Source organism: Hyperoodon ampullatus (assembly GCF_949752795.1).
Source record: "Hyperoodon ampullatus genome assembly, chromosome: 14".
Taxonomy (NCBI): Eukaryota; Metazoa; Chordata; class Mammalia; order Artiodactyla; family Ziphiidae; genus Hyperoodon; species Hyperoodon ampullatus.
In genome coordinates, this window is record NC_136927.1 from 51,601,240 (window position 1) to 51,623,428 (window position 22,189).

At 60.0% G+C, this 22,189-nt stretch overlaps 2 protein-coding genes across 2 annotated transcripts in view; both read left to right on the forward strand.

Moving 5' to 3' along the window:
- Window positions 1-3,318, forward strand: part of SRRM3 (serine/arginine repetitive matrix 3) — a gene marked incomplete at both ends in the record, with an annotated part of 32,904 nt that extends 29,586 nt beyond the window's left edge. The window contains 4 exons of the mRNA XM_079719805.1: window positions 164-534; window positions 1,056-1,280; window positions 1,361-1,498; window positions 3,105-3,318. Of these exons, the coding sequence (XP_079575931.1) occupies window positions 164-534; window positions 1,056-1,280; window positions 1,361-1,498; window positions 3,105-3,318 (948 nt within the window). The remainder of the gene's footprint in view (window positions 1-163; window positions 535-1,055; window positions 1,281-1,360; window positions 1,499-3,104) is intronic.
- A 9,726-nt stretch (window positions 3,319-13,044) lies between these two features.
- Window positions 13,045-14,576, forward strand: HSPB1 (heat shock protein family B (small) member 1). Its single transcript, XM_079720267.1, has 3 exons — window positions 13,045-13,427; window positions 14,105-14,168; window positions 14,259-14,576. The coding sequence occupies exons 1-3, from the start codon at window positions 13,076-13,078 to the stop codon at window positions 14,446-14,448; spliced, it is 606 nt and encodes a 201-aa protein (XP_079576393.1). The 5' UTR covers window positions 13,045-13,075; the 3' UTR covers window positions 14,449-14,576.
- The last annotated feature ends 7,613 nt before the right edge of the window (window positions 14,577-22,189 follow it).

A 22,189-nucleotide genomic window follows, 5' to 3' on the forward strand; every position in this document is an offset into this window, starting at 1 on the left:
CTGCTTCTCTAACCTCTCCCCGTCTCTTTCCTCTCGGCTCTGCCTCTGCCTCTCCCCCTCTGGATTCTCCATCTCCTCTGTCTCTCCGTCTCTGCCCGCCTCTGTCGCCCTCTCCGTCCCCTCTCCACCCCCTACGTGCCCTCTCTGCCTCTCTCCCCGTCAGAAGCCCAGATCGCCCTCGCCCAGGGCCCGCGACCAGGCGGAGGCCGGCGTAGCCACGCCGCCCGCGCGGGGGAAGGAGAGCCCGAGCCCGCGCTCGGTGCCGTCGTCGCAGGGCAAAGGAGGCCGCGCGGCCAGCGGGGCGGCCAGGCGGCGGCGGAGGCGGAGGCGGAGGCGGAGGCGGAGGCGGCGGCGCTCGCGGTCCTCGGCGTCCGCGCCCCGCCGCAGGGGCCGCCGACGCGCCCGTCCCACGCCGCCCCGGGGCTCGTCGCGCTCGCTCAGCAGGGCCCGCTCCAGCAGCGACTCGGGCGGCGGAGCCCCCGGCCCCGGGCCCGAGCCCGGCTCCGAGCGAGGTCACGGCGGGCACGGGAAACGGTGAGCGGGCTCGGCCCCTGGGACCCGCACCGGGCTCCCCTCCCCGCCCCCTCGCCCTACCGAGCCCTCTCCCCTCCCCGGTCATACCCCGTCCCGGCGCACTGAGCGCCCCACCACTGACCCCTCTCCCCGCAGCGGACCTGTCCACCCGCCCCCGCTCTAAGATCCAGATCCTCCTCCCACAACAGAGCACCCTCCTCCCGTAATCGCCCCCCCACCCCCATGATCACTCTCCCTCGACAGCACGGAACAGCTTCTTCCTGATTCCTCTCCCCCCACCAGAGCCCCCTTCCTTCCTCCGGGAACCTCTCCCCGACCCCCAACACAACAACCTCCTCGTCCGCACTAACCCCATAGAACCCCTTCCCCTCCTGAGTCCTTTCCCCCCCAGGGCGCCCACTCACTCTCTCCCTAAGTGAGCCACCTTCCCTGTCACCGGGCCCCCCTCCGCCCTCACCTCCCCTGCCCGGGGCCCACTGTCTCCCAGCTGAGCCCCACCTGTCGCCGTGCCCCTCCTCCAGGGCCAAGGAGCGGCCCCCGCGCACCCGGCCCGCCAGCACCTCCCCGTCCCCGGGCGCGCACGGCAGGCACGGCGGCCCGGAGGGGAAGAGCTCGTCGCGCAGCCCGGGCCCGCACCCCCGCTCGTGGAGCTCCAGCCGCTCGCCCTCCAAATCCCGCTCGCGCTCCACGGAGAAGAGGGCCCGCAGCCCCAGCCGCTCGCCGTCGCCCAAGAAAACCGTGGGCCGGTAAGTGCGGGCCCAGGGGTGGCGGCGGGGCCGGCCGGGGCTGCCGGGCCGCGTCGCTCATCTCGGGCCGGGCCCCGCAGGGACAAGGACGGCGAGGGCCGCGCGAGGCACGCCGAGGCCGAGGCCGCCCGCGCCCGGCGCCGCTCCCGCAGCTACTCGCCCATCCGCAAGCGGCGCCGGGACTCGCCCAGCTTCATGGAGCCGCGGCGCATCACCAGGTACGGAGGGGCCGGGGCCGGGCCGCGGGGACCTTGGGGGTCCTCGACCAACCGCACCTGGTGCGGGGAGGGGAGGGCGCCGAAGGAGAGAAGGTGAGGGTTGGGAGAGGGAAGAGGGCGCTCAGGCTAGGACTGAGGTGCTGGGGAGGGGTTGGGACCCGACAGGCAGAGGTGCAGGCTCACTGCCGGGAGGGGAGCCTCCAGAAGGGAAGCGTCCTGAGGGCCATGGAGGGGAGGGGCCCGTTCTGGGGTCTGGGTACAGCAGCAGGCAAGGAGTTCAGCTCTGGAAGATTCCAGCCATCCCTCTTGGAGCCCCTCCCTCCTCCTTCCCTCCCCACATTCATCTCCTGGCAATGATGTGTCCTTTTCTCCTTCATCTCAAGGTCCAGCCTGCTGAGTGGCCTGTGGCCAGCCTGGGGGCCGGGTGGACCCCCTCTCCACAGGCTGCAGGGGAGATGCCCATGTGAGCTGACTGGCTCTGTTCGGCTGTCTGTCTGCCTCTCCTTTTCTCACTAAGCTCTCTGCTCACTTCCCAGTCCCCTGGGGAATTTGGAGGAGGGGGCACCGGCAGTCTGGTCTCTGGGGCAGCTGTGAGGGGAACCGGTCCCTCCCACTTTGCCCACACAGTCTGCCGGGACTGGAGGGTCTGGGCCTGGGTCTCCAGGTGAGATGATGGTCTGCATTTGTGGAAATCACCCTGCAGCCTTAGATCCCCGACATGGGGTAGAGGGCCACAGGCAAAATTCTGAGCCCAGCTCTGCCCTGGCCTTGCTGGGCAGCCATGGGAGATCAGTGTGCCTCTCCGGGCCTCAGTTCTCACATCAGAGCTAGAGGCCAAGCTGCCAGGCTTGGGACAACCCCCCCCAGATACCCCCATAAGCAGGGGGTCCTAAGACAGCCTCCACACCTTCCACCTGGCACCCCCTTCAGCCCCTCCCAGGCTGCCTCCTCCTCCCACTAACATACACCTGTTTTCTTCCTCAGAATTAACCCCACGCAATGGGGCATTGTCGCCCCCTTAACTCTGTTTTCTTTTCTCTGGGTCACAGTCTCCTGGCTTCAAACTAACTCCGGGCCAGCGGGAGGTAGCTGAGTGAGGAGTGGGGGCCGGCAGGCCTGGGCCAGGGCCTTGGGCATGGGCAGCAGTGGCCAGGGGGCTCCTTTTGTTCCCTCTGAGTGACCTGAGAACCAATATCCTCCATCCTGTGGCGAACAAAGAAGCAGGAATGGGCCATATTCACAAACCCTCCTATGCACAGAAGCCACTGCTTAGCTTGGCTGATGTGAGTTGTCTACACTTAAAAATTGCATTTATTCAACAAATTTTTATTGAGCACCTACTCGGGTCAAGCAGAGACTTGGTCCCCTTTCCCTGCAGACAAGTGAGGAAAAACAAAATGATCAACATGAAATTGGACCACTGCATGTCCAGTCTTGCTGGAGCAGGGGTGGAGGTGGGGAGAATTCCAAGGTCAAGGCTCAGGGGAAACTGAGGCAGGGAAGCCCTGGCCACTGCTGGGGAGGGGCTTAGGGCCTGAGTGAGGGCCCAGGACTGGCACAGCTCAGGGCCTTGGCTGGCCTGTAATCAGCTCTTCCCTCCCGGCAGTGCCCGAAAGCGTCCCATCCCCTACTACCGGCCCAGCCCCTCGTCCTCCTCCAGCTGCCTGAGCAGCGACTACTCAAGCCGGAGCCCCAGCCCGGGCCACAGCCATGGAAGCTACAGCAGCCGCAGTCGGACCCGCAGCCGCACTCGCAGCCCTTCCCGGACCCCCAGTCCCAGCTACCACAGCCGAAGCAGCTCAGAGAGTGGGGGCTTCTGAGCCCAGCAGACCCAGTTTCGTGCCCCCTGGCACAGGGAGAGGCGAGGGGTCAGGACCCAGGAGCCGCAGGGGCCCTGCATCCCACTGCTACAAAGAGGTCCCGGGTCCAGGGAAGACCTTGAGGGCGGGGGCCCTGAAGACAAAGAAGATCTGGATTCTGCTGCTTCTAGAGGGCCCCCGCCCTCACCTCCTGCTCGCCCACCATGGCCAGGGAACAAAGAGCCGTTTCGAACACAGGGATCACCCTGCCCCGCTTCCTGCTTGATGCCAGCTCACCAGCCTGGGGACCTCAGCTCAGTGGACCCAGGGACACCTTTGACGGTGCCAGACCTGGGAGCCTCCCCTGCCACTCCATAGGACCCTCAGCTCCTCTCTACCACTGGGCGGACACGGAGATGGGACAGCAAGCCGGAGCTAAGTTAGACAGGAGGAAGAATGGCCTAACCCTTGGCGCACCACCATCCAGGCTGAGGAACCACTTCCTTCGAGCCGGCTGCAGGAGGACCCTGGCTGAGGGCTGGAGGCTGGCCCCAGAGCCTCCCCAGATCCCTCCCCTGGCCCAGGAGTGCCCAGACTGGGTGGGCCCCTAAGCCCCAGCCTGAGGGGCCAGGGAGCTCACCCTTGGTCGCACCTCTCCAGGCCAGGCTCTCCCCTCCAGCCCTCGCCCCATGCCCTGGGCCAAGGCCACGCCAGCCAGGCCTTCTGCATGACGAGAGGTGGGATATACAGACCACAGCTGCCTCTGACCCTGAGATCAAAAGGGGTTCGGGTCAGGAGGTGGAAGGGAGAAGGGGTAGACGGAGGAGGAGCCTGTGAGGGGAAGAGCAATGCAGTCGGCTGGCTGAGCGGCCTCGGGGAGCCCCGGTGCGCCCAGTGGCTGGGACCTGGGCCGGATGGCAGCAGGCCTAGGGTCACGTGCCCTTTGGGGCTGCCCAAGGGAGCAGGGAGCCAAAGGGAGCACTTCCTCCTCCTCTTCCAGAGAGGGGCGCTACACCCCTTCAAAGAAAGGGTACAATCTAGACTGAGGGCCTTGGCTGGGGCATGGATGGGGAAGCAGCGGCCCCCAGCCCTCTACTGCTGCTCCCAGCCCCCTCCTCCTGGGGCCCTCAGGGATCTCACGAAGTCTTCCTTGGCCCAACAGGGCAGATGCCCTGGGCTCCGGTGGGGGGAGGGGTCTGGGGTCTGGTCCGGGTTCCCCCTCTTTGTTTCCTCCTCCTTCTCCGCGGTGCGGATAAAAATTGGACTCTAATAAACACTTGGTGCCCGGATGGCAGGTGGTGAGACCAGGCCTCTGTGGATTTGGGTACCTGGGGAGTGTGGGGAAGGCAGAGGGTCCTGGGGTCCTTGCCTCTGAGAAATGAGAGGGACTCAGACTTCTCAGGATCAGGAGAAGAGCTGGCACCAAGGGACCAGGACCCAGCACGTCCACGTCGTGTCTCCACGTGTGAGTCTGTGGAGCCTGCAGCTTGGTGGGGAGAAAAACAGGGACCCAGAAAGGCCTTCTTCCTAGCCGGGATGCCCTGTGGGCTTTGAATAACCCCATTCCGCCCAACGCCCAGACACCCGGCATTGCTTCAGCAGTGAACAGGGGATAGGACAGGCCCATGTGCAGGACCCTCCATAGCAGTGGAGTGTTCAGAACCACTGGAACACAGCGCAGAGCAACACTGGCTGTGAATCCAGGCTCCACGCCGGGCTGTGAGGAAGCTGAAAGGGGATGTTGTCCTGAGAGTGCTCGGCACAGGGCTTGCCATAGAGCGAGTCATAAGTGGCCACTTAAAAGAAAACACCGTGTGTCCAGCCCCGGATGGGTGCTAGGATGGGGATTGGAAAGGGAGAGCTTGGTGTGGGTTTTTGCTTTTTAATAGCTACTCACACTGTATTTCTTTCCTTTTTTTTTTTTTGCGGTACGCGGTCCCCTCACTGTTGTGGCCTCTCCCGTTGCGGAGCACAGGCTCTGGACGTGCAGGCTCAGCGGCCATGGCTCACGGGCCCAGCCGCTCCGCGGCATGTGGGATCTTCCCGGACCGGGGCCACGAACCCACGTCCCCTGCATCGGCAGGCAGACTCCCAACCACTGTGCCACCGGGGAAGCCCTGAATTTCTTTCTTTTATAGAGACCTAAACAAATGCATACACTCTCCTCTTCCTCCTCCTCATCTTCCTTCTCCTTTTCTTTTAGTGATAGATTTTAACCTTGCTTTGAATCAGCTGCTCTTTGGGAATCTGATGGATGTTGGGAACCCTTTCCTCGGAAGAATGTGCACACGCCCACCATCTGCAGGCAACTTCAGACCTCACAGGCACTCTGCAATCCTTTAGGGCTCCACAGGTCAAGAACCCTGGCCACCTCTGCTGAGAGGGCAGCGGACATGGCCACGGCTCTGGGCTGCACGTGCCATGACACAGATGTCCTTGGTCTGGTCTGGGCTGCAGAGCAGGGGTGCCGTGCTCTGAAGGCTAGGGCTGTGTCAGCACATGACCCCTCTCTACTTTCTATTCCCTCAGACCGGAAGGGGCACCTGAGGAGGCCTTTGGCCGGTGGCTCTGTTTCTGATCTGAGGAAGCTGGTCAAAGAAGTGTCAGTGATCTCTTTAACGCTTTACACAGGTTCAGCAAAACTAGGCCTCAGGCTGGGAGTTCCCTGGAGGTCCAGTGGTTAAGACTTCACGCTTCCGATGCAGGTGGCACTGGTTCAGTCCTTGGTCGGGGAACTAAGATCCTGCATGCCATGTGGCACGGCCAAAAAAAAAAAAAAACAGCTGGGTAGGGGTTGGGGCTATAGGGAAAGCAGACTTGGCCCTGCTCTGGAGATGCCACCTCTTGGAGGGGATGGGGGCATGAAACATACCCCAAGGTGGGCATGAAAGTTCAGCCTGTCTCACACGAGCCCAAAGCTGCCCCTTCCCCTTCCCCCCTTCCATTCCCTCACTGCCCAGCCGGACCACCTTCCTCATCTGCACCCGACAGCCAGGCTGCAACCAGGTGACCAGGCAGTGCCACTTCCTTTTCTGCCCCACCCCCACTCCTGGTCTCTAACCACGACACCTCCTAGGCCCACCTCCTCACCAGCTGGCCTGCCTGGGTCTGGCCCCCTCCAGTCCATCCCACCATATATACAATTCAAATCTGACCATTCCCTCCCTCTTTCCATACATGCTTACTCAACACCTACTATGTGCCATGCCCAGTTCCTGGCTCTGAGGACACAGTATTAAGGAAACAGAACTCCCCACCATGAGGATCCCGTGACCATGTCCACCAGCTCGTAGCACTTGGAAGGCCTTCCGAATGGCGAACGGCTCCACCTGGAATTGCCATCCTCTCCTGCCGCCACCCTCCAACCTCCGCTCCCATCACTGTCCTTGACTCCAGTGGACCCTCCTCCCCGGGTCCCCCTCGGCCCCAAGGCATGCCCTCTCCACCTCCACAGGTTCCGGAGAGCTCGTGGTTCCAGGCCCAGCTCAGCTGCCTCCTACTTCTAGGAGCCTCCCCGATCCCCAGCTGCAGTGCCCACCCCCGCCTCTGGATTCCTCCAGCCCTAGGTCTGTTCCTGCCTTTAGGGTATCAAGCTCTTGATCCAGTTATTTGTTGGCGGGTCTCTCTCTCCCTAAATCTGTGAGCTTCTGGAGCCCAGGCCATGCCTTCTTATCTCTGCATTCCCCAAACAGGCACCCTTGAGATGTTTGTTGAACGAGTGAAGGAGTGAACGAGGCAACTATGGCGTGAGGGTTTCCAGCAACCGTGGGGGAGGGTGGAGACCAAAGGCATGGTGGCAGCAGGAAGACCCTAGAGGGCGACAGAGAGAGAGGGAAAAAAACTGCTGTTTGGTGGCGCGCCAGAAGGGATACAAAACAGGCCTGGACAGAGAGGCGAGATCCCTGGAGGAGGATTCATGGCAGCCTGGAAGCCCGAAGCTCTTGTCCTCAGCACCTCCCTGGCTATTTGGCGCCCGTTCCGCTTAGGACAGGGAGGGTACCAGACCCCTGTCCCTCCCGCAGACGGAGGGTTCAGACTGAACTCTTCTGCTCTTACCTTGGGAAAAGGGAAAAACACTGGAAGGCAGGCAGGAAAACAGGAAATTCCAATTCTATGTCGGGTAACAAGAGGGGGAGACGGGGGCAAGGGTGGGGGAACCTTAGCAAGATGTGGCATTTGGGGTGTAGGACGTCCTCTCCTCACCTCTGTCTCTGCACTTGGGGCCTCAGGGACCCCTCCATCCTTCCCCTCCCTGCACACACAGCAGCCAGGAGGCTGGACAAGGCTTTCCCGGGTCCTGGCAAATTCGCCCTTTTTCCTTTCTTTTTTCTTTTTTTTTTTTTTTTTGTGGTACGCGGGCTTCTCACTGCTGTGGCTTCTCCCGTTGCGGAGCACAGCGCAGGCTCAGCGGCCGTGGCTCACGGACCCAGCCGCTCCGCGGCATGTGGGATCTTCGCGGGCCGGAGCACGTAACCCGTGTCCCCTGCATTGGCAGGCAGACTCTCAACCACAGCGCCACCAGGGAAGCCCCGCCCTTTTTTCTTAATCCGTTTCCTACAGCCCCAGACCCAGGGTAGCAAGTCACAAATGCACATGCCCAATTTGGGGGTCCCAGCTGACTACCCCCCTCCCCTGCCTCTCTGAGGTGCCCTTGGAAGCCCCCTGGCCTACTCCCCCGACCCTCCCACCCCCGCCTCTCTCAGCCGAGGGCATATTCAGCAAACGGGCCTTATCACCAGGTGCCTACCCTTCCTTTGCCAAGCCCCCCTCCACCTGAGAAAGGCTCTCAGCACACCCAGCACAGGAGGGTGCTCCAGCCACAGGGCCTCCCACCTCCATGGCCACCGCAGGGGATGCCCCATCTCCACGCCCTCCCTCATCCTCTGCGCCGACTCACCATATACACATCCCTGGGGTGGGGTGGGGGGTCGTGGGGGATGGGGGAGAGTAGAGAGTGGAGGAGGAACTGTTGATTCACCAGCGCTGGAAGGAGCCTTCGAGAACATCCAGTCCGATGGTCTCATCGTACAGATGAAGAAAATGAGTCACGGAGGCCGGCTGTTGGCCAAGGTCACAGAGTTAGAGACATATACATCCCCAGACTTCCAAGCTACACAGATTCTTTCTACTGGACAGCAGGGCCGGAGGGGTAGGAGGATGGATCCCCAGCCCTCCCGCCCGGCCCCTCCTTGGCACCCCTTCAGCAGTGATGGAGGCGAGGTGACCCCAAGGCCAGCCAGAAGCCGAAGGCCTAGGAGATGGGTTTTGGGAAATGGACTCCTGGAGGGGCAGTGTCTAGACACTTCCAGAAAGACCCAGAGCCCCCCCCACCCCCATGCGCCCTAATTACGGCTGCCCACATTCTTAGTTCCCAGCAGTGCCAGGGGCTGGCGCTTCATCAGCTGTCAGGCCTCTCCCGGGAGCTCGGGCAGCTGCCTGAACACTCTCGCACTTTCTGAGGCTGGGCCAGGGAGGGAAGGGCTGTGGCAGCTGGAGTTGGCAAAAGCCTGCTAAGGGAGTGGCTAGTGTGGCCAAGTGCTCAGGCGCAGGGCCAGGCCAGGAAGCTGGGAGGCTGTTCTCGGAGCTGCAGCAGAATAACCCAGACTCCGGGGCTAGGGATAGGGGAAGGGCCCCTCTGATTAAGGAATCCCTGCAGTGTTCCCCTGCTCCCCACCCCCTTGGCTTCTGGGAAATCCCTGTGGGTGGAGTTGTCCTCTTAATCCCAGAAAAACTACCCCTGGGAGCTCAGTACCCTAGAGGAAGGGTGCTTAGTCAGGGCTGGAAGTGAACCCAGAGAGGCTGGCCCAACCCTCCCTGTCCCACAGGTAACCCTGGGCTGCACACCTCACCCTGGGCCTGCAAGCCACAGCCCACCGCCCTCCCTGGACTGCCTGGGAAGTCTCCCCCCTGCCGGATAGAGAGGCAGGAGGCCTGAGTTCCAATCCCTCCATCCTTCACCAGCTTTGTGACCTTGGGGCAGTTGTGACTCTCAGTTTTCTCATCTCCAGGATGGGACTCTGATAAGATACTTGAACGTGCTATAAAGCACATACAACCAGGTAATTCTCATTAATCTAAGTCTCAATATCCGAAATTAAAGGCCCTCTTTCCTTAATAACAATGAACACTTCTGAGCACCAGGCACTTCACGGGAATTATCGTGTTATAGATTCACCGCAGCCCTGCAAGATGGGTGTGTTAAAAAAAAAAAGATGGGTGTGTTATTAGCTATGTCTTGCTGATGGGGACGTGCCAGCTCAGAGAGGTCACCAGGCCAGTGAACATCAGCAGGTTCAAGCCCAGCCTTGTCTGACTCCAAAACCCAGTTTCTCCTCCACCCCTACCCCCTCTTACTACCACCCAGAGCTACCCAGTTCCCCTCCCTTATGATTGGCAGCTCTGATCTGAGAGTCCCTTGAGAAGTGACCCATTGAAGATGGATGTGGGGAATTCCCTGGCAGTCCAGTGGTTAGGACTCCACACTTCTGTTGTAGCAAAAATAGAAATGAGACTTTTCTGATAAACAGGAAAATAAGGAAACAATGAACAGGCTGGGGAAACAACATAAACAGGCCTGAAAGAGGTAAGCAATCTTGGTTGTTCTTTAGCTGTTACTACTAACAAACACTTGTAGCTAGACTTGTCCTTCACAAAGATGATTACTCTCTGACTCCATACAAATTACCCTTTGCAACTGGCATTTCTTCTCCCCCTACACTCCCCTGTAGCACTCTTCATTTCAGAAAGAAGGTCACGGGTCCATAACTTCAGGGACATCAGACCCGGTTGCTGAGCCACCTGATGCCAACTTTGGCCGTGAATTTGCAGAAGAAAAGAAATGCAAGACCTCCACGACTTTTGATCCTTATCATATACCCCGGACTCCGAGCCCCACATATAAAATCTTCTCCGATTCCCCAAGGAGGAGGCACAGTTCTTGAGGCATTAGCCTACTGTGTCTTCCCTTTGCCTGGCAAAGAAAATAAAAAGCATCTCTATTTCTAATCTTCCAATTCTCTGTCTCCATATTTTTATCCAGCATCGGTGCCCAGGGAGCCAGATTTGGCAACACTTTCACTGCAGAGGGCCCAGGGTTCAATCCCTGGTTGGGGAACTAAGATCCCTCAAGCCCCCCAGGCGTGATCAAAAAAAAAAAAAAAAAGATGGATGTGAATTCTCAGTTCTGCTGCCTCCACCTCCATGGGCTGGGTGCTGGGGGTGGAGCCCTGGGTTGCACAACTTCCCCGAGCCGGGGCAATAGGGATGGATCCTCCCCACCTTGGTTTCAGGCAAAATGAAGGGAGCTCTGAATGTAGCTTCTGTCTACAAGGTGCTGGCGGCCAGGCAGGCAGCCCCCACCCAGAGCATGGCTGGGCCACACTTGAAGGCACCCATGATTATATTTGACAGCTCCCGCTAGGGTGGGGCACCTGGGCTCCAGTCTGGGCCAAGGTGGGCAGGCAGGGACGGATGAGGGCCCTCCCTGGCTCCTGACCTCACCCTGACTTTAAGAGCTGGGGATAGGTGGGGCTGGGACTGCCAGGGCGTGAAGGCCTGGGGCTTCCTGAAGCTGAGACCCTTGGGGGGCAGCGAGTAGCTCCCCATGGAGACTGGGCTTCTGATGTGATCCAGCAAGAGGGGCGGGGCAGAGGGCAGGTATCCTGTCTGCCTCCTCTCCTTGGCCCATGAGAGCTCCAGGTGCTTAGAGGCCTTTCCAGAGGTGACCTCAGATTTGTGGCCCAACCCCAGCTCTTTCCCGATGGGGAACAGGTGGATAAGAAAGAAAGACATCTAGGAGTGCTCTCTTGAAGAGGAAATTGAGGCTCAGAGAGGGCACGAGACTTGATGCTACCCCAGCTCATTTTTTTTTTTAATTAATTAATTAATTAATTTTAGGCTGCGTTGGGTCTTTGTTGCTGTGCACAGGCTTTCTCTAGTTGCGGTGAGTGGAGGCTACTCTTCCTTGCAGTGCACGGGCTTCTCACTGCGGCGGCTTCTCTTGCTGCAGAACACGGGCTCTAGGCACGCGGTCTTCAGTAGTTGCAGCACGCAGGCTCAGTAGCTGTGGCTCGCAGGCTCAGTGGTTGTGGCTTGCGGGCTTAGTTGTTCCACGGCACGTGGGATCTTCCAGGACCAGGGATCAAACCCGTGTGCCCTGCATTGGCAGGTGGATTCTTAACCACTGTGCCACCAGGGAAGCCCTACCCCAGCTCAATGAGGTGAGTGGACTGGAGTCTGGCTTTCAGCCCCTCAGGTGTCCTGGGCGGGGCAGTGCAAGTCCTGCGTGGAACGGGCAGGAGTACAGCCTCAGCCCAGCCCCAGGAGAGGGGTGGGTCTCGGAAGCAGAGAAAGTAAGGGACTCCAAGGTGGGAGCCCCATGAGGGTAAGAGCCCTGAGCACTAGAGAGGCAAGAGCCTTACTCTGCTAGTGTCTTACAGGAGGTCGTAGGCCAGTCACCTAATCTCTCTGAACCTCACTTTCCCCATCTAAAAAGGAGGGATAAAAAGACAGAAGTCAGGAGAAGGAAGGCTGGACTGGGCTCATGCCAATGAAGGCAGGAGAGAGAGGGAACGTTAAGATTATGGCACGACCCTAGGGGCAGCATCTTCTCCCAGAGGTGGGAGCAGGATCCCATAGGTGGTCAGATAGGAGGTGGAGCAGGCCTCAGGCTTCAAGCAAGTTTGAAGGAGCTGTACCACCTGGAGCCCCGTCTCCCTTTGTGCTGTGGGAATAGTAAACAAAAGGGGTTTTGAGATCATAATCTGCAAAGAGGAAAAGGAGGGGCCTTGGCCCAAATCACACAAAAAATCAGTGGCAAAACCCCGATGAGATTCAAGGTTGCTGCATTTCAAGTTCCCTGTCCAGGGCTCCTCAAGAAAAATAGATATAATGGGGAGCTTTGACAGTAACCTTTCTCCTGACCCCCCTCAGCATGGGGCCTCAGGGTTTGTGATCTGGGTCTGCCCCACTGGGAAGTCAAGGGGAAAACGGCCAAACCTGCACACGTCACCGCCTCTGCAACAGGGAGACATACACGCTCTCTTTCCTCCCCCCTCTTTCAACTCCAAGGAGCTAATAATAACAATAATTCATTATCATGTACCAGGTCCTGGACTAAAATGTTTACTTGCATTAAGTGGCTGAATCCTCACACCAACCCAGTGACGGAAGCATTTTCATCATCATCATCATCATCATCCCCAGTTTCCCGATGGGGAAACTGAGGCACAAAGACTCTCATTTGCACAAGTTCATCCAGTGAGTGGCAGGACCTGGATGTGAACTCAGGCGGTCTGGCTCCCGAGCCCACACTCCTAACCATGCTGCTTCTTAAGACATTATTTCAGACACCCTGGGGTCCAAATCCCGGCTCTGCCGATTCCTAGCTGTGTGGCCTGGGACAAGCAGCCTGACCTCTCTCTCGGCTTTATCCTCCTGGACTGTCCACTGATCGCGGCCTAGCGCTTTAGCACCCAGGCCTGCGAGCGTCCGGCAGTGGGCACTGCACCAGCACCGGGGCTCCGGTCATTTGTTTTCCCAAGCAAGAGAAGGTTCCAGATGTGGGTAGGGCCTTCCTCGCCCCGCCCCGCGCCCCGGTATGCAGTGGGGGGAATGCAGGGGGAGGAGCTGCTGCGGCCCGTCACTGCCATTAATAGCGACCTGGAACACGCCTGCTAAAAATACCCAGCTGGAGGCCCATAAAAGCGCTGCTGGGGCGGGCGCCCGACACTTCTCGAACCACTCCGAGCCTCAGCCAGACGCGCCCAGACCAGCCAGCATGGCCGAGCGCCGAGTGCCCTTCTCGCTCCTGCGGGGCCCCAGCTGGGACCCTTTCCGCGATTGGTACCCGGCCCACAGCCGCCTCTTCGACCAGGCCTTCGGGCTGCCCCGGCTGCCCGAGGAGTGGTCGCAGTGGCTGAGTCACAGCGGATGGCCGGGCTACGTGCGCCCTCTGTCCGCCGCCGCGATCGAGGGTCCTGCCTACAGCCGCGCGCTCAGCCGGCAGCTCAGCAGCGGCTTCTCGGAGATCCAGCAGACTGCCGACCGCTGGCGCGTGTCCTTGGACGTCAACCACTTCGCCCCCGAGGAGCTGACGGTCAAGACCAAGGACGGCGTGGTGGAGATCACTGGTGAGCCCCCCCCCACCCCGGGGACTGGGGCGCCGGGCCCCGGCCTCTCGTCGGTCCTGGGGAGGAGCCCTGGTCAGGGACCTGGGTTGAAATGCGGGGCGGGGGGCGGCTGGAAAGTGAAAACTTAGCCGAGGACCCGGGGGCAGAGCCCGGGGAGCGAGGTGGGCCTCCTTGCCCTGCCCCTGGCCTGTATCCACTTCTCTGGAGTCGGGGGGGTGCTGGTAGCTCCTAATGCATCTTTTAGCCCTAAAAAGTCTACGCTAAGGGAAGAAACGCCCCCTTCCAGCGGAGACCCCGCACGGCCCCAGCCCCACCCACAAGGGACCAGGTCTCCCCGCGCCCACCCGCGCCTACCCACCCCGGCCTGCGGTTGGTATGAAGAGGGCGTCGCCGCCCGCCCCGCGCCGTCTCCGCCCCTAGCCCGTGTCCGCGGAGGGGGCGTGTGCGCGTGCCCGGCGCTGCGGTCCCCCTCACCGCTCCCAAAGCCCCTGAACCGAACTTTCCAGAAGCTTCTGAGATCCCGGGACAGCCTGGGGCACACAAATCCCTTAGTCTTGCCGGCCCTGAGTCCTGGCCGCCAGGTGGGACGCGTTTGGATGTGCGCCAGCTGGAGCGGCCGCCCCTCCCTGCCTCCTCTGACCTCCTCCCCCCCACCCCTCCACTCCCCTCTCCCTCAGGCAAGCACGAAGAGCGACAGGACGAGCACGGCTACATTTCCCGGTGCTTCACTCGAAAATACACGTGAGTCCTGGCTCCAGAGCTGGGGGGACGGGAGGAGGGCGCAGGGACACACAGGTGTGTAATGCTTCTCCTCCCTTTCTGCGTGTCCAGGCTGCCCCCCGGTGTGGACCCCACCCAGGTCTCCTCCTCCCTGTCCCCCGAGGGCACGCTCACCGTGGAGGCCCCGTTGCCCAAGCCAACCACCCAGTCGGCAGAGATCACCATCCCTGTCACCTTCGAGGCACGCGCCCAGCTTGGGGGCCCAGAAGCTGGGAAGTCTGAACAGCCTGGAAACAAGTAAAGGCCCTAGCCTAGTTGCCCACCCCACAGTAGCCATCACTGACTGTCCCCACCCACCAAACCTCTGTACTCTTTTGATATCTTTACCTTCTGTTTTTCTCAAATAAAGTTCGAAACAACTGCCTGCCACTGCCTCGGACCCTGGTGTGTTTGTGGAGACATAGGGGTTGTTGGTGGTTCACACGCTCATCACCTTTGCTGAGGGCCTGCAGTGTGCCAAGACCCACGCTGGGCCCTGTGGGTACAGTGGTGTCCATCACAGGGCACAGCCCTGCCCTCCAGTCCCTTGTTTATTAGGAGAGAAACAGTCATTGTTTACGGCAATTAAAACCCCCAGGGGGCTTCCCTGGTGGCGCGGTGGTTGAGAGTCCGCCTGCCGATGCAGGGGATACGGGTTCGTGCCCCGGTCCGGGAAGATCCCACATGCCGCGGAGCGGCTGGGCCCGTGGGCCATGGCCGCTGGGCCTGCGCGTCCGGAGCCTGTGCTCCGCAACGGGAGAGGCCACAGCAGTGAGAGGCCCGCGTACTGCAAAAAAAAAAAAAAAAAAAAAAAAAAAAAAAAAAAAACCCCAGGGCTGGGCTTCCCTGGTGGCGCAGTGGTTAAGAATCCACCTGCCAGTTCAGGAGACACGGGTTCGAGCTCTGGTCTGGGAAGATCCCACATGCTGCGGAGCAACTAAGCTCGTGCACCACAACTACTGAGCCTGCGCTGTAGAACCTGCTCGCTGCAACTAGAGAAAAGCCCGCACATCAAAGACCCGATGCAGGGCCTCCCTGGTGGCGCAGTGGTTGAGAGTCCGCCTGCCGATGCAGGGGATACGGGTTCGTGCCCCGGTCTGGGAGGATCCCATATGCCGCGGAGCAGCTGGGCCCGTGAGCCATGGCTGCTGAGCCTGCGCGTCCGGAGCCTGTGCTCCGCAACGGGAGAGGCCACAACAGTGAGAGGCCCGCGTACCGCAAAAAAAAAAAGACCCGATGCAGCCAAAAATAAATAAATAAATAAATAAATACATTCGTGAAAAAAAAAAAAACAACCCAGGGCCAGGTGTGGGATCGGGGGAAACCAGGAGATGCACCTGGCCCAGGCTTAGGCACTCAGAAACGCCTGGGCAGGGGGCAGGTGAGGGGGGACGGGGCAGGGTCTGGGGAGGGGAGCTTCCTGGGAGCTCAGAGTTCCTTCCTGCCCTCCTCATAACTTCGTTAATCCTGGCGAAGAGGGGCAGGACCAGGTAGATGGGGTGTGTGTGGCCACCCCAGGTGGCATTCTGAGGGGAGATTGGCCTCGTCAAAGGACCTTTCCCGCCAGGCCAGGCCGTGCAGGTAGCAGGGGGCCTGGGCCCTCAGGCCTGAGGGTGCCCTGCAAAGAGCGAGGGCAGGTGTGGCCTAGGTTTTGGCGGAAGAGAGGCAAAGACCTGCCGGGGAAGCAGTGGCTGCAGGAGGGCCTGCCTTGACTGTCGCTGGCAGGAACACCCACACCTACCTCGGCCTTTGTCCTTGTCCTCCCCCGACCCTCTCCCCTGCCCGAGGAGGGTTCGGGGCGACCTAGGAGAGGGAGAAAGTAGATGGGGGCTTTGGAGTCCAGTCTGAAAGTAGATGAGGGATTTTGAGACCCCACATTCTCTCCACCAGCAAGGTCCCAGAGCTGGGGGCTATGGCCAGACGCTTCTGTGTGCATAGCCCTACTTTGTCAGGGTCCCTGAGAGGAGCAGCACCCGCAGGGAGGGGCCTGGGGCATCCACACACCACCTCTCCCGCCGTCCAACTTCTCAGTTTCTCCTCCCTGGTGCGGGCTCCCTGTTGGGACACCACGATCTGGAGCAGGCGTGAAGCCAAAAGAGGTCCCGGCCTTCGAGGGCCCCGCCAAACCTGGAAGGAGGCCAACAGGGAAGAAATCACCTGGAACAAGGACAGTGCTGGCCCAGCTGGCAGCACAGGTCCGGGCCTGTCAGCCAGGATGCCTCCCAGTCCACCCACCCTCCCACCTGGTTTCCTGAGCTCTGATCGCCTAAATCTTCCACCCTCTCCCCGAGACGCACCCCCGCCCCGCCCCGTCTCAGATGTCTCCTGGATGCCTCCACGCTCCTGTGGCCACGACCCAGAGTCAGCCTGTCCAGTTCTCACCCTCGCTCTGCTGGCCAGTGCCCTTGTGGCTGGCATCAGGATGGCCCTGATCTCCACGGGGGTGGCCGGCTGCTCCTATCTGGTCGGCTGCCCCTATCTGGTCGGAGAGAGCGACTGCAAGGCTGATGGGCTGCCAGCTCCTCCACTGGTGCCCTGGACGTGTGGGAGAGCTACTTCCAAGCCTTTGACCAGGTAATCCTCACATTAGCCCCGAGAAGAGGTGCGGTTACTGCTGCTTGACAACTGGGCAGTGAGCCTCAAAGAAGTGAAGAGACTTGCCCAGGTTCACCCAGCTTGTCCTGGAGGGGGCAGAGGGCCATCTGCGTTGCCCCAGACACGGGAGGTCAGATTAACTCAGACACAGGCTGGCGGGTGGGGGGTGGGGGGCTCCACAGCTGGAAGTGCTGCCACATCAGGCTCGGGGGCCTCAGGAGGAGGACAGGGATGCAGCTGAGCCCGGGGGCCAGGGCCACTCGAGGGGGCGAGGCTGCAAAATGGCCCGGAGAGAGCTGCCAGGTCTCAGGCCCAGAGTCCAGGGCCATGGCCTGGGGTAGGCAGGGGTCAGCGCCTGGGTGCTGTCAGTGCTATAGGAATGGAATATAGGTCCGGGGGCTCAGGCCATCACTGGGATCACAGCTGGGGCACGAGGGAGGTAGGAAGTGAAGAATTCAGTCCCTGCAAAGGAAACAGGCCGCAGTCTCCGTGGGAAACCAAAGTAGGAGGTGAGGAAGCTGAGGCAGCCCAGGCCACACAGTGGGGGGCGGGGCAGAGGCAGGAGAGGAGCCTGGGGCTGGGCTGGCCCTACGCCCAGAGCTCATCTCAGAAGACGTGGGATCTGGGTAGCACCTCTGGGCGGAGTGGTGGGTGGGGCAGGCTGGCTCAGGTCCGGGGGTCTCCACAGGGAGAGGCCAGTTCTGGGTACTGAGATGCCTGGTGAGCCCCTGCCCTACTGCTGTCCCCGGCCTCGCCAAGCCTTTCCCTGATTTTCAGTGGGTCCCTCTCTAAACGCCTCTGATGACATTCAGGTCTGCAGACTCAGACACTGGCCTTGGTTCAGTGAATGCTAGCATCTGGGTCCCTCTGCTCAGCTGAAGGGTGCCTGAGGGGCAATGCCCCCTGCTGCAGGCCAGTGACAAAGGCACCCTCAAGGACCTCAAATCCCTGTGGCGGCTGCTCACCTCTCAGCAGCTCCAACTCCCCTAGGGATCCGTGGGGTGCACAAGCCGCTCTCAGTTCCAGGCCGATCCCTGGGTCTCTCCTTTTCTCTCTCCCTCCCAGTTATGAAATCTGCCCTCCCTGTTGGCACCTTCTCTGGCCCCAGCACCCAGCCCGTAGGTCCAAGTCCCTGCTTGAGCTCAAGGGGGCAAGTGGAGGACACAGCCCAGTGACGAGCAGCATTCTACCATTAGAGAGGGCCCAGGACAGCCTGCAGAGTCTCAGTGGAGTGGGAAAGAGGGATTTCCAGAAGTGACCCTTGTGTGACAGGCAAAGGGGAGTTGCATGGGGGAGGGCTGGAAGGCTGGTGTGGTCAGGCTGGAGGAGGGGCTGCAAGCAGGCAGGGCAAGTGCAGGAGGTGCGGGGGCCCCATCGTGGAGGGCACTGAAGGCCATGCTAAGTGCAGGCTAAGCAAAGGGTTTAAGCATCCCTGCTTTAGAAACCAGGTTCCAGACCTTAGAAGAGAGTGGTTGGCAGGGGCAGCCGTGAGGCAGGGGCAGTGTGCTGCTGAGACGTAGCGGGCATGGGTCCTGCCAGGGAGAGGGGGAGAGGGGGATGGCGCGCCAGATGTGGCAGCAGCAGGCTCTGCAGTGTGGGGTGACACAGCGGATGTCGGGGTGCTGGGGGGTGGGGGAAGGAGGGGACTTCTAAAGTCCTGAGCTCCCTGCCTGGGGCTTGCAGACTTCAGTCTCTGTAAGGTCAAGCAGCCACCAGACCTTGGCTGCTGGGGGAGTGAATTGTTTCCAGCTGCCCTCATCTTCCCTGCTACTGAATCAACCTAGGGTTTGCCAGGGAGACTGCTCTGTGGAGAGGGTGGGGTGGGGAATAAAAGCCGCCCAGAGAATCGCTGCGGAGGACCCCAGTACTGGATCCAAAGGGCACGGCCAGAGCACCTTTGTGATGGGGAAGGGGCAACCAAGCGAAGGAAGAGGAGGGTAGGGTTGGAATGGAGCCCCCGCCCAGGGTTGACCAGGAGGTTGACCATTAGAGACTCCAGACCCCTGGCCGGCTGGCAGCCACACAAGCCCTACATGCCCTGGCAGAGCCCAGGGCAGGGCAGAGATCAGCCTGGAGGGGGTTCTATCTGCTGGCCTTACCCCGGACCCCCTGCACCTCTACAGTACTCCCAATCCTCACGTGCACACAGTGGGACCTGGGGGTTTGGGACAGCCCTGCATCCAGGACTCGGCGCTGGGTCCAGACGTGCACAGCAGCGACTGAGCTCCAGCTCAGGACCAAAGCAGGGAAGGAGGATGCAGCATGGGTGAGGACAGCTGGGCGAGCCTGGGCTGGTCTTAGCCAGTCTGCCACTGGGCCCTGCAGCTCAGACCCTGATGAAATGGGGGCTAAGCCCTGCCCTCATGCTGTTCTCCTAGGGAAGTGGGCCCTGGGAATGTGCGCCCCCCCCACCCCAAAGTGTGTACTGTCTGTCCATCTACCATGCCCCTGTGTTCCAGCCCTGAAGAGCACAGGAGCCTGGGGGCGGGAATTACTCCATCCCTGGCAAAGATCCTCTTAGTCAAGGGCTCTGGGTCCTCCCCTCCCTCCTCCACCTGCCCAGGTGACTTTGACTTCATCATATGCATCTAACTCTGCCTCCTAAGGATGAACCATATTCTAATGGGCCTCTTATGAGACAGCTCTGCCAACAGCTAGTTGTGCAGGGAAAGCTGGAAGCATGAAAAATACCAGGAATCCCAGGCCTGGCTAAGAAGGGACAGCTCCAGATCAATAACAAAATCTCTGGATGGTCTCGGGTAGGAGCGTGGAGGGCGGAAGAGCCTCACTGGCCAGTGGGCCACTTCCATCTCTTCTGAAGGGCAGACTGAGGGCAAGGGAAAGTCAAGTGCCCAGACAGGGCTCCCAGCTTGCAGCCCAGGGGGGAAAGATAATATGCGGGGACCCTGGGGAAAACTGACCTGCCCTAGGAGAGGTCCCTGCAGTTTAATAGCCCCCTCCTACCCTTCCTTCCAGCCTTGCATGCCTACCAGCTTGGAACACCTCCCTGCCCAGCCTAAGTGGCAATGGTTGGGTCAAGATGCAGCACTGGTGGTCCAGGGGCTGTCTCAGTGGAAGGAAGTCTACTCTCACCCCCACCTCAGGCTGAACAGGGCAGAGCCTGCCAGGAAGGTTTAAAGAATAGATAGGGGTTGGGACTTCCCGGGTGGCGCAGTGCTTAAGAATCTGCCTGTCAATGCAGGGGACATGGGTTCGAGCCCTGGTCCAGGAAGATCCCACATGCTGCGGGGCAACTAAGCCCATGAGCCACAGCTACTGAGCCCGTACTCTAGAGCCCGTGAGCCACAACTACTGAAGCCCACGTGCCTAGAGCCCGTGCTCCGCAACAAAGAGAGCCACTGCAATGAGAAGCCTGTGCACCGCGAGGAAGAGTAGCCCCCGCTCGCCACAACTAGAGAAAGCCCGCACGCAGCAATGAAGACCCAACACAGCCATAAATAAATAAATAAATAAATATATATATATATATATATATATATATATATATATATAAAAAGAATAGATAGGGATGCAGGAGCAGCTCTGTGTTCAGGAAAAAGCACTGGGCTAAGGCCAGCTCTAGGTTTGTGCCAGCTCTGTCCCTTTTGGAGGCATGGCCTGGGGTCCAGCCCCGCTCTGGGCTCAGTTTCCATTCTGAGGGGTCTGGGTGGCCCCTGAGGCCTCTCCTGCCTTGATTGTCTGTCAGTGTTGTCAGCTCCATGCAGACCGGAAATCAAGGGGGAATCGCCAAGACTGGCAGCTACCCAGGGTCCCCTAAAAATAATAGGAAAGCCAAAGTCCCAGAGATGCCCAAGGGTATAAGACAATTTTCTGCAGGACCAACAAGGGCCTGGCATGAGGAAGGCCTTCAGTCTTGGCTCTGACCCCAGGGCAGGTCTGGACAACCCTTTTCTTCCCACGTCATTCCTCCCTCATCAAGATGGGTTCATGAAAGTCCTTTCGAAAGTCCCTTACCAAAAACAAAACAAAACAAACAAACAAAAAGAGCAAATTCCCCGGGGGTCTGGTGGTTAAGACTCCGCACTGCCACTGCTGGGGGCCCAGATTCGATCCCTGGTCGGGGAACTAAGATCCCACAAGTCCCAAAGTGCAGCCAAAATAAAAGTCCTTTAGGGATAGCTGTTTTCAGGCTGAGGAGACAATGGGATAGCAGCAGGACAGGGGGATTGAGAATTTAGGTGAATGGATGACCAGAGCGGTCCCTGAGCCCTCCCCTCTTCTCACCCAGCCCCTCCCCCCCAGCCCCTTCTGAGCTCCCATCCTCCTTGCTGGGTCTCCCTGTCCCTCTCTGATCTTGCATCTCCCTTACTTCGCCCCATTCCCTCACATCGCTGCACCCCTCCCAACACCAAGCCCCTTCTCCCACACTGAAACCCCCTCCTTTCTGGGAGTTCTCCCATCTTCTCTGAACCCCCAAATCCATCACTGCATCTTCTCACTTCACCAAGCCCCCCTCCCTCTTGGGAGCCCCTCCCCTACCTCTCTCTGGGCCCTGGTGGCTGAGCTCTCCTCGCACAATGCCCTTGGTGGCCCTGTTGATGATCCCCAAAACCCCCTTCTCCAGGCCTTACCAGCCTGAAAGCCTTGAACCCTAAGAGTGGTCCCACGGGCCAATCCCTCAGCAGGGGTCATGGATCCCCAAGGCTCTGGGTGGGAGGAAGAACGGTTCTGGAGGAGTAACCAATCCCCACCAAGCAGGCAGCAGGCCCTGCCAGCTCAGGCCTCAGACTGTACCGACTCCAGAAAGGAAGACTTACCCCACCTGTAAGGAGGATGGAGCAGGGCCAAGGTAAGTCCCGAGGCGCCCCCTGTAGGACAACCTGTTGCTGGGCCTCCCCATCCTCTCTCCTCTCCCCCAAGGCCCAGATAGGACAATAAGTGAGTGCCCCCCGGTGCTCTCCCAGAGACACCCAGATACCTGACACCACTCACCCCAGAAACTTCGGGAATCTCTGCCCAGGTTCTGGGTCCTGCCAGGCCCAGAGCAGAAATGGGGGCAGAAAATCCAAGTCTTGGAAAACACTGACGCCCCCTAGCCCTGCACCTACCATACCTTTGGTCATATTCTCTGCTCTGGGCCTCAGTCGCTGAATGTCCTCAAGCCTCCTGGAAGTTCCCTCATGGAGGACCCAGCTCACTTTCTCAGTCTGCCTTTGCAGGGTCTGGGAGCCAAGGCCTGGAGCCCAGTGGGTGAGGGAGACCTGCCTCACCCTCTGCACCTTTGCTGCATAGGTGTTCTGTTACTAATCACACTGGCGTGTACTGGGCACCTGCTAGCTGCCAATCACTCCTTAGCTTATTAAATCCTCACAGCAACCTCATGCCACTGAGAGGCAGCAGAGGATTACAGTTGTGCTTGTGGCCACTGGTCAAACTGCCTGGGTTCA

What these genes read in the sequence shown, in the direction of transcription:
- HSPB1 (XM_079720267.1), top strand. Translation starts at nt 13,076, where the DNA reads ATGGCCGAGCGCCGAGTGCCCTTCTCGCTCCTGCGGGGCCCCAGCTGG. An exon ending in CGGCGTGGTGGAGATCACTG is followed by an intron (nt 13,428 to 14,104) that starts GTGAGCCCCCCC and finishes CCTCTCCCTCAG; the next exon opens with GCAAGCACGAAGAGCGACAG. An exon ending in TGCTTCACTCGAAAATACAC is followed by an intron (nt 14,169 to 14,258) that starts GTGAGTCCTGGC and finishes CTGCGTGTCCAG; the next exon opens with GCTGCCCCCCGGTGTGGACC.